The 10754-nt window shown below is 40.6% G+C and overlaps 1 protein-coding gene across 5 annotated transcripts in view; it reads right to left on the bottom strand.

Moving 5' to 3' along the window:
- PRPS2 (phosphoribosyl pyrophosphate synthetase 2) overlaps positions 1-10500 on the bottom strand; it is a 31414-nt gene extending 20914 nt beyond the window's left edge. The window contains exons 1-2 of one of the 5 annotated variants that reach the window (XM_074192450.1): positions 10389-10500; positions 2352-2535 (exon numbers count right to left, since the gene is read on the bottom strand). In XM_074192450.1, the coding sequence (XP_074048551.1) occupies positions 2352-2456 (105 nt within the window). In that variant the 5' untranslated portion in view covers positions 2457-2535; positions 10389-10500. Of the gene's footprint in view, positions 1-2351; positions 2536-9070; positions 9521-9837; positions 10127-10388 lie in introns of those variants that run through there. The other 4 variants (XM_074192452.1, XM_074192449.1, XM_074192448.1 and 1 more) reach the window with 4 other exon arrangements.
- Positions 10501-10754: the final 254 nt, after the last annotated feature.

A 10754-nucleotide genomic window follows, 5' to 3' on the forward strand; every position in this document is an offset into this window, starting at 1 on the left:
ACCTGTTATCTCATCTATTTCATATATAGGAGAAGGCTCTCAATTATGTAGGGGTAAAGAGGACTTAATTTATCTCTTTGTTCCTTCTATAGAATCTAGCACAATGTCTTGCACAGGCAGGCTAAAAAATAATCTGTTGATTGAGACATGGTTTTTAGATAACTAAATGATAAGCCTCAATCAAAAACCCATGGAATTTTGAACCAGTGTCATGAAACCACAGCACAATCAAAGACTGTGAACGGGCCTTGGAAATCCAGTATAATGGAATTTATAGCATTAACATAATCTTATAATTGATGATGCAATACACTTAGTATTTCCCTGGTGACATGCTGACCTTGAATTTTTCCTTGCTTTGTACAATTTCCTCATTCCAAATTTAAATTAGGACTCAAAAATTGGACTTCTTTCTTCTTTACCAGACTTTATTTTAAAATTTAGTTTTATAGAATAAAGTGGATAACAAAATTAAAGTGTTTTAATGATCTAGGAATAATAAAATTGAAAGCATTCAAACACAAAACTCTAAGTAAAAATTCTAAAATTCAAAGTATAATTAAGAGTCAAAATAAGCATTAAGGCTTACCCTCCAAAAAAAAGTTTGAAAAGGAAACTTATTTTGAAATTCATCCAAATAATGGCAGGATTTCTGATCATAATCTTTAATCATATACCATGCCGAACACATGCATATTTGACTAGTGAATTCTTTAAAAATATGCCACATTCATAGATTTGTTCTTGTGTTACACAAAACAACAAAAAAACAGGTTAAGTAGTTGTATTCTGTGATAAAATATTTCTTTCTTTTTTTTTTTTTAAAGTTTTTGCAAGGCAATGGGGTTAAGTGGCTTGCCCAAGGCCACACAGCTAGGTAATTATTAAGTGTCTGAGGCCGGATCTGAACTCAGGTACTCCTGAGTCCAGGGCCAGTGCTCTATCCACTTCACCATCTAGCCACCCTAAAATATTTCTTAAAAAGACAGCAATCACCAAACACAAATACCCAATTATTTTAGATAATTTCAAATAGACTTAAAGATATCCTGTATGATTAAATAAGCTTCCCAAAAACCAAATCAAGATGAACACTGTTTTTATATGGTTTAAAACAAGCTAATCATGGAATAGCTGTCTTCAGACATCCATCTTAATCAGGATGCAATATACAGAAGTTACTAAGGTCTGGCCCAGACCCAGAGTACCTCAGAAGGCATTTCCTAAGGTGATGATTCTGAGATAATTGCGATGTTACAGGCATTCAAGAACTGGTTCTGGAATCAACGGCTCTAGGAACAAGGAATGAGTAACAGCAGAGAACTTATAGACATCTTAAAACTAAAAAGCATGGTTAATACAATAGGTATCAGAAACTACACTGGATATAATCTCTATAGTTTTAGGCTGACTGGATAAAAACTGAGATGAAATTTAGAAGGGATAAATATAGGGTACTTAATTTAGATTTTTAACAAAACCACATGAAAGGAGATACTAATCACTTCACGTTCATGCCAGAGTGTGTGGAAGGAACATTGGTACCTTCTAAGAGGGAGGGATCTGGGCAAATAAAAGATGTTCACTGGACGGTGACTTGGAAGGTCTCAAACAAATGAAATATTTTAAAGATCTAAGGATGTTTATTTAGCCCAGAGAAGGGAAGGCAAGTGGTAACATGTTTGCAATTATTTTCATAAATTTAAAAGATTAACATATGGATGAGAGCAGATCCAATTTCTTTTGAAGGAAAGAATTAGAACCAATGGGTGGAAATTATAGAGAAATGAGTTCAACTTATAATATATAATAGTAAGTTCTCTGTTAATTTGTTATTCATTCATTTTTCAGTTTCCTTTTAGGGGAATAAAAAGAGGTCAAGAGAGTTTTTAAAAATGCCCTCTAAAAAAATTCATTTTTGAATACAGATAAGTGGCCTATCTTTTCTCTTTCCAAAAATATTAATATAACATTCAATGAGACAATAATGCAAAGACAAATGTTTGAAAAAGGCAAGGAAAAAAAAACCTAAAAAAAAAAGAAAAGAAAAAGGGGCGGCTAGGTATGGTGCAGTGGATAGAGCACCGGCCTTGCAGTCAGGAGTAACTGGGTTTAACTCCCGGTCTCAGATACTTAATAATTACTTAGCTGTGTGACCTTGGGCAAGCCACTTAACCCCATTTGCCTTGCAAAAAAAAAACCAAAAAACAAAAACTGAAAAAGGCAAGAAAAAAAACCCAAAATAATCCATCTGTTCTACAAAATAGTTTTCAGTGGTTAGATTTGATGAAATTTGTTCAAGAGAAAATTTGGAAAACAGTGGTTTGGAACGTACCACATCTCTCACCTACCTTGTCTTTTTTATCTTGTCGGGCATAAGGAAAACATGGGATCACTGCAGTCACCCTGGATGATGAGGCAATTTTGCAAGCATTGATCATAATGAGAAGCTCCATCAAGTTATCATTAATTTCCCCACAGCCACTCTGGATGATGTAGACATCTTCTCCTCTCACACTTTCACCAATTTCTACACTAAAAAGAAAGATCAATGTCATTTTAATAATAAAACTTTTTGAGATTAGGGATTCAAATGATCTTAATAAAAATTTATGAAATTAAGGACAAATGAATTCAATGTGGTTTCAGAATAACCAATCAAAAACTTCTATCTCTATAAATATGATCTTTCTCCTAGTTCTAGAGTTAATATCGCTATTTATTTATATTTAATAAGTTTACTAGGAAAGCACGGATCAGTATACATGGCTGTGACACAGGCATAGAAGTTGGGAAGACGTGGCACCAGTTTTATTTCAAGACACATTGATTATATGACCCTGGCAAATCACTTAACTGCACTGAACCCTAATTATTGTTTTAAACACTGGGGGATACAAAGAAAAGCAAAAGAACTTAGTCTAATGAACAAATGGAATGTGGAGCCCCCGGTACCCAGCTGAGCTGGTCATAGAAACAAATGAGGTAAAAAGTATGCAAAGCTCTTGGTAGAACTTAAAGTATTATAACATACCATTAGCTGTGTACTAAAGAGACCTATTGGGTACCCAGTGTACCACAAACCAAAAGTAAGCTAGAGACATGATAATGTATTTCTGCTTGATGTACCATATTAAGCTAATTTCAGTTCCTTTGAGAACATACATATTAATCCTGGAATGAAGTAAATTTAGACATTGTGGAGCATACTGGTCAATCACCTACAATAAGATTTCCCAAATCAATTAAAGGTGGAATCCCTAGTTTATTTATAAGAACTCTAATGTCATTAATTTAGGGAAGAAAAGACATTATCCTCATAACTATCATGACCATTTTTTAATAAAAAAAAAACAAATATAAATGATCAGTCACACATGGAATCTTATTTTGATCTAGATATAAAAGAATCATGGGTGAAAAATGGCATACAACTTTGGATGGTATGGGAAGAGTGGAGTTCAGTTTCCCTATGTATAAATAATAAGAAGGAAGGTCCAGTGGGTTTTAAAAATCCCTTCTCATTTTAAGGCTGCAAGTCCATAATAAACAGCTTTATCCTTTTATTTCTTAAAAAAATCTTCATGAATTTTGCAAGATTCCAGTAATTATTATGCATTTATTTATGCCTACTATGTGACAGGCAGGCATTGGTGCTAAAAGATGGGAAAACAAAGATTCACAAAAGACAGTCCCTGCCTTCAAGGACTCCTATACTTGGCAAAGTACCTGGAAAGGGAATTTATAGCTTGGCACAAGAGGTACAAAATTTTGCTCAAGCATCAAATTCCCTAGAAATTAGAATGAAACAAAGAAAAGCTGATGACTTCCTGCGAGGATAAGTAATATTAACACAAAATGAAAATGCTGAAACATTAGAAGAAAATTTGAGGTATCTCAGAGAGAAAATAAGTGATCAGGAAAATAAATCTGCAGGAAAATTTAAGGATCACTGGACTATCTGAAAAATTAAGACTCCCCCTCCCAAAAATTTAGACATTCTTTTCAAGAAATCATAAAAATGCCTAGATCATTTAAATCCAGCGAGCAAAGTAGAAAGAGTCCACCAGTCACCTCCTGAAAGAATCACCAAATAAAATCTTTTAGCAATGAGTCAAAATCCAGAACTTCTAGGTGAAAGATTCCTATAAGTAGGCAGAAAAAAAGAATTCAAATTCTGTAGGACGATAATAAGAAACATGTGATTTAGTAGCTGTAGCTTAAAAGGAATAGATAATCTGGAAAAAAAATTATTCCAGAAAGCAAATGATATAGCCTTACAAACAAAAAAATAACTGGCAAAACAGAATGTAATCTTTTTTTTTTTTTTAGGTTTTTGCAAGGCAAATGGGGTTAAGTGGCTTGCCTAAGGCCACACAGCTAGGTAATTATTAAGTGTCTGAGACCGGATTTGAACCCAGGTACCCTGACTCCAAGGCTGAAGCTTTATCCACTATGCCACCTAGCTGCCCCTTAACAGAAAGTAATCTTATGAGAAAAAAACCCCATAACCATCCATTTGTGATGGGGGAGGGGTCCAAAGTTCAAGAAAGTGGTGTTTGAACTAAATCCTGAACTTAGAGAATGCAAGAGGTAAAAATAAGAGGAAGGAGTCCGGTTACAGATGGGAGAGAGAGCAAAGCAACGAAGTAAAACAAACAATATCTCTAATGTCACTGTTTCCACAAGCATTAAAGCTATTTCATATAATCCATAATTACCTGAAACTCAAAGCCAACATTTTCTTTAACAATTTTTTTCAAATTCAATTTTCAGAAGGCATTTTGATATATATATTGATATGTCAAATACATTTGATATATATTTTGATATAGTCTTAAATATGTATGGAGATGTGCATATTTTAAAAGAATATCCATCCATTATTGTTTTCTAGAGTAACTGATTTGATTCAAAATGAGAAAGAAACTTTTCTTTTTTATAGAGATTTTATTTATTTTGAGTTTTATGATTTTCCCCTGATCTTACTTCCCTCCCCCCACAGAAGGCAATTTGCCAGTCTTTACATTGTTTCCATGGTATATAGATATTGATCCAAATTGAATGGGACCAGAGAGAAATCATATCCTTAATAAAGAAACAAAGTATAAGAGATAACAAAATCAGACAATAAGATATCAGGTTTTTTTTTTTCTAAATTAAAGGTAATAGTCCTTGGTCTTTGTTCAAACTCCACAGTTCTTTATCTGGATACAGATGGTATTCTCCATCACAGACAGCCCCAAATTGTCCCTGATTGTTGCACTAATGAAATGAGCGAGTCCATCAAGGTTGATCATTGCCCCTATGTTGCTGTACAGTGCTTTTCTGGGAAGAAAACTTTTCTTAATAATTCAGAAGAGTATCCTTTGATGCAGGAATACCACTGTCAACAACAAACTGACTCTCCCACCTCCCAAATTATCTAATCTACTTTGTATTCATTTCTATGTGTACATATGTCCCTACAAAAAGAATACAAGGGAAAGTACTATTCTCTTCTCAGAATCCTCAGCACTTGGCAAAGTACCTGGCATTTAATACATAAACACTTGATGAACTGTACTGACTTCCAAAACTAGAAAGCTGCCCCTTTGGCATGAGCCAAATCTGGTGAGCAGGGATTATTTCAATTTCATTATGAAATACATTCAAACTCTTAAATCTTAAGTCTAGAAAAAATGTCTAGCCTAATCTTTCCCCTTTAAAATAATCAATGTTACAATTTAACTTAAATGGCTTATCTGAAAAAGCAAACCTTTAAAGAAGCATAATTAATAACACCACACTGATTACCAGGTCTCCTTTTCTGAATTAAGACAAAAACTATCTTAAACTGTTAAGCATTTTGGGACTGCTCTTTTTATGAGTCAAGAGACCAGAAGAGTTGGGCAGTTAACTTGGTTAAGGATACCACAAATCTAGAAATATAAGCCAATAGAGGGAAGAAAAAAGAGAAAGTAGATGGTTGGAAACATGACCAAAGCATAAGAAATGAGGGGAACTGAATGCATTTTATACCTGGAAAATGACATCCTGAATAGTACCTTGCCTTGTATTCTTTTTGTGGAGATCTATTTTACACACAGAGAAGGGAATACCAGATAGATTAAATCATTTCGAGGTTGGGGGGAGGGTCAGTTTGTTGTTAACAAAGGTTAACACAGGGAACCATGGACGGATAGGGAAGAGTGATAGGGAAGAGTGAGAAAAGGGCGTTAGGGGACTGGACTAGAAGAACAGTTCAAAAAGTTCAGGATGTATGAACCAGGGGAAATAAGTCTGGTTGTTCAGGTGAAAAGCAGTTTCATGATGAACTCCATGTAAAAAAACAAGCTGGCTATTTTCAATGCCCTAGGACAGACTAGACTCCTGTTTCAAGCCATATAGGCTTGAGTTTTGCTATTCAGTGGATACCAATGTTACAATTGTTTCTTCTAATACAAAAAAAAAAGTCAGCAAGCTGTTAGAAGGGTTCTAGTTTTTCTTTTTTTTTTAATAGGAGTTTGGGAAAGTGGAATAGAAAGAAAAAGTGTTAGCTAAATTTTAAAAAATAAATAGCACAACATGCAAACCTGATCCAAATGACTATGCAATACTATCATTAGTACATTATAATCAAGGTTCACTTTAATGTAACTATTGTCATATTGAGCAATCACCCAAGATACAAATGAATCATTTCCAAAAATAATCTGTTAAGCAATTGGAAGCATGGAAGGTCCCTATGTTGATTACATTTACTCGTATGTGTACATGTTTTAGGGTATGCTTGAAGTTTGCACTTTGGTTCTCTAGGACATCAGAGAGATGACCTCAAGACAATCAAGTGAATTGGATTTGAATAAGGGGACACTGCAAAGTCACCAGTCTCTTTCTTCTCTGAGTCATCTGGTTCCAGTGGCCAGATATAGATCAGGATGACTGGAGATAGCCCTGGTTTCCTTGGCTTTTAAAGCTAGGTCTTTCCCAGGTCACAGTTTGATTGAAATAATGCCTACTAAGCCATTAAGGTTAGTTGAGAGAGATGAGAAGATTCCAAGAAAGATCACTTCCAAAAAAATGAAAAATTCAGTTGGGAGGGTAAAGACCCTCAGTTTCTCAGTGTTCAAAGAAAAGCTTCTTTAGCATAGTACCTGGTACTTTAAAAAAAAGCATCTGGGAAAAGACCCTCAGGATTTCTAGTCAAAACAGAAACAATTGCTATTTACATTCACTCTGAACCAATCAGGGCTTAGACAGAGATCCACTGTTGAGCAACAAAGAAGAAAGAGTCAGTGTTTTGGGAACAGTCATCTAAGACAGTGAAAAAGCAGACAGGTAGATGAAGAATCTTGCTTAAGCAACTGTAGCTGGTAGTAGTATAGCTCGCGGTGCAAAGGCTAGAGCCCTGAACCCAAAATCAGGACTGACCTTAGTCACTAACTGTTCCATCCTTGGCAAGTCATTTCAGCTTTCTCTGCCTAAGTTTCCTCAATTGTGAAAGGAATAACAACAGCAAATACCTAGCTTCGTTTTGGGGAGGATTAAATGATACTTCTGAAAAGTGCTTAGCACAGTACCTGGTACCTAGTAATAAGCCAGATAAGAATATTCACTCATTCTTCCAGTAGATCAATGTCAGATTGTAGGGTACATGGAACAGAGTAAAGTGTAAGAAGACTGAAAAGTTAGGAAGGGTAATAATGAGTTTTAAATGCCAAATGGAACAGGAAGTTGCTGGAGCTCAGGAATCAAGGTTAGGCTTGGGGACATGGTCAAATCTATGCTTAAGAAAGGTCAAACTTAGGTGGTGCAGTGAATAGAGCACTGGCCTTAGAGTCAGGAGTGTACCTGGGTTCAAATCCAACCTCAGACACTTAATAATTACCTAGCTGTGTGGCCTTGGGTAAGGCCACTTAACCCGATTGCCTTGAAAAATCTAAAAAAAAAAAAAAAGGTCAACCTTGGCAACTGAAGGATGTTTTGGAATGATGGGAGACTTGAAGAGGGAAGTGAGGATGATCTATAGTAGAGTTTTAGGAGTGAACATATCATGAAAACTTGGATATGTGGGGTGAACTAGAGTTAAGTGTCAAAATAAGGGCTGAGGCAGAGGGAAGAAGGGAGGGTTTGGGGAGGAAGTTCTGTTTTGAAGAGTTGAGCTTGAGGTGTCCTATTGGCAGTTGGACATGGTGGTCAATGGAGAGATAAATATACATCTAAGGACTATCTACAAAGATGAAAACTGAACCCTGAGGCAGCTGGTAAGATCACAAACAAGATAGAACAGTTTAAGAGGAGAGGGTCCAGGATAGAGCCTTAGGGGTCACCCAAGGTATGATAAGACTGAAGAAGGGTCAGACAGAATTAGAAGCATTTAATGTCATGATATTTTTAGAATAATTGGAGGTGAACAACAGTGGCAAATGCTAGAGAGAATAGGGGACTTTGTAGAGTTTGTAACATGTGGACAAAACCTAAATGGATAAAGAGTTTAGAAGAGCTAACACAACAACCTGGATTATACTTTTAAGAAAAACAACTTATTACGATAATTCAAAGATTGGAGATAATAGCAGCACCTATCTCCTGGGGTTATATTGATATCTATGTAAAGTACTCTGAAAACCTTAAAACACTATAAAAACTATTTTTAAGAGATGGTTCATTAAACCACTATAACAAGTCAAAGATAAAGTCTAAAGCAGGGATTCACTACTAGTCCACACTCCAGAGATCAAAGAGAAGCAGGACCCATATGTACAAAAAAACATTTATAGCAGCTCTTTCTATAGTCAAACTAGTGGAAACTAAGTGCCTATTAAATGGGGAAGGGCAGACCAAATTATCACATAAATGCGGAGGAATATTATTTTATGCGCCCCAAAACAGAGGGTTTTAGAAATGTAGGAAAACTAATATAGAGAATATCTGTGAAGAGAGTCAGAAGAATAATTTATACAATAAAAAAACTGCAAAGATAAACCGGATTTGGTTGTCCCCCAAGCCTGGAATGCTTTCTTTGTTTTGTTTTAAGGTCGTCATTAAAATTCAACTTGCAAGGAGCCTTTCCCAGTTCTAAGATTACCTACAAGTTATTCGGCACAGGGGATATCAAATAACTCAAAAGTGTACTAAGACTTCTGGAACACTCCGTCCTTTTTGTTTGGCTTCCCACAATGAACTGTGAACTCGGAAGGGCAGGAGGAAAATGAGGAGAATCACAAGAATTCGGGGGGCTCCACAGGTCATCCAGTGCCAAATGCCTTTGCAGTTCTGGGCTTTCTTGGTCCTCCCAAGAACGTACAGCACTTTGTGCGCAACGAGGTCCGCTTCTCCGAGGGTTACCGACACGCCGCCCCCCCGGGGCCTGGGCCACGGGCACTTTAATGACCGCTCGGGGCCGGAGCATGAGCCGGGCCGCCGCGAATCCGCGCGCCCGGCCCGGCGCCGCTTCTGACGTCAGCCACGAGGGACGCGCCGCAGCGCGGGCTCCGGGGCCGGCCGCCCCGCGGCTTCCGCCCCGGCCCCGTCGCCCCTCGCCCAGGGCGGGAGGCAGATCCGGGGTCGGAGGCGCGGGCCCTCGGGGCGGCGTGGGGGGGGGGGGCTGCCGCCCGGCCGCGACGTCACGCGCACGCGCCCCCGCCCGCCGCCGGGAGAAGGCGGCGATGTCCCGCCCCCCGGCGGCGACTCCTCCAACCCAGGCCGGAGGGAGGGCCGCGCGCGGCGGCCGGGCCGCGGGCCACGCTGCGCCCCGGGCTTCCCGCGCGCAGGGCCTCCGCCGGCCGCCTCGCCCCTCCCCCAGGCCCGCCGCCGTGTCCTCCCCCGGCCCGCGTAGCCCCCGCCCGCGCCCACCTGGTCTCCTGGTTACTGAACTTCTTGGTGACCACCTTGCCCAGCTCCAGCCCCAGCCTGTCCGCCACTTTCTGGGACAGGTCCTGGTGCGAGCTGCCGCTGAAGAGCACGATGTTGGGCATGGCGGGCCGCGGGGGACGTCGGCGAGGACGGCGGAGGAAGCTGCTGAGGCGGCGGCGGCGGCGGCGGCGCTGGCGGGAGACGGGCCTGCAGGGGCGGGGCCGCGCCGGGCTCCGCCTCGGCCGCGGAGCCGGGAAAATGGCCCCGCAGCCGGCGGGGGGAGGGGCCGTGCCCGCCCCGCCCCCACCGAGCCTGCGGGCGGCGCTCCGCCCTCGGGGCGGGGCCTTCCGGGTCACACCCCCTTCCGGCCCCGCCCCGAGGGCTGGCTTAGGTCACGTGGAGCCGGGAGTGCGGTTAAACACCCGGCCCCTCCCCGGCCCAAGGGGAGACTTGGCCGGACCGCACCTAGCAGGAAGCTAGGGGGCGCGGCGCCAGACCCGAGTTCTAATCCCATCCCAGGCGCGTGGTTTGTGGCCCCGGCCCACTCTTACCTCGGTTTTCTCCTCTGTGAAATGAGTTGGGCAAACAAATGAGAGACCACTCCGATTTCTTTGTGAAGGTTGCCAAACGGGGCCAAAGTTTATTCAATTCGGGGACCCCCAGATTAAGGGCGAATCTGTCCATAAGCATTAAGGGCCCGTAAACTGCGCGTCATCACTTCCGGTAACAAACACTCTGGGCTCCAAGCAGTCTTTGCCTGGAGCCTGGAAGGCGGGAAGGGCCGGGCGTGTTTATGCGAGATAGAGAAGGTGCTGAGTTTGTGGCGGGATTACTGGCCACCCATGCAGCCGAGCACCCCTGGGGGAGCCAGGGACCTAGACCTGTGCTCTGTAATACCTTAAATTTTACCTTAATTA

Source organism: Macrotis lagotis, chromosome 6 (assembly GCF_037893015.1).
Source record: "Macrotis lagotis isolate mMagLag1 chromosome 6, bilby.v1.9.chrom.fasta, whole genome shotgun sequence".
Taxonomy (NCBI): domain Eukaryota; kingdom Metazoa; phylum Chordata; class Mammalia; order Peramelemorphia; family Peramelidae; genus Macrotis; species Macrotis lagotis.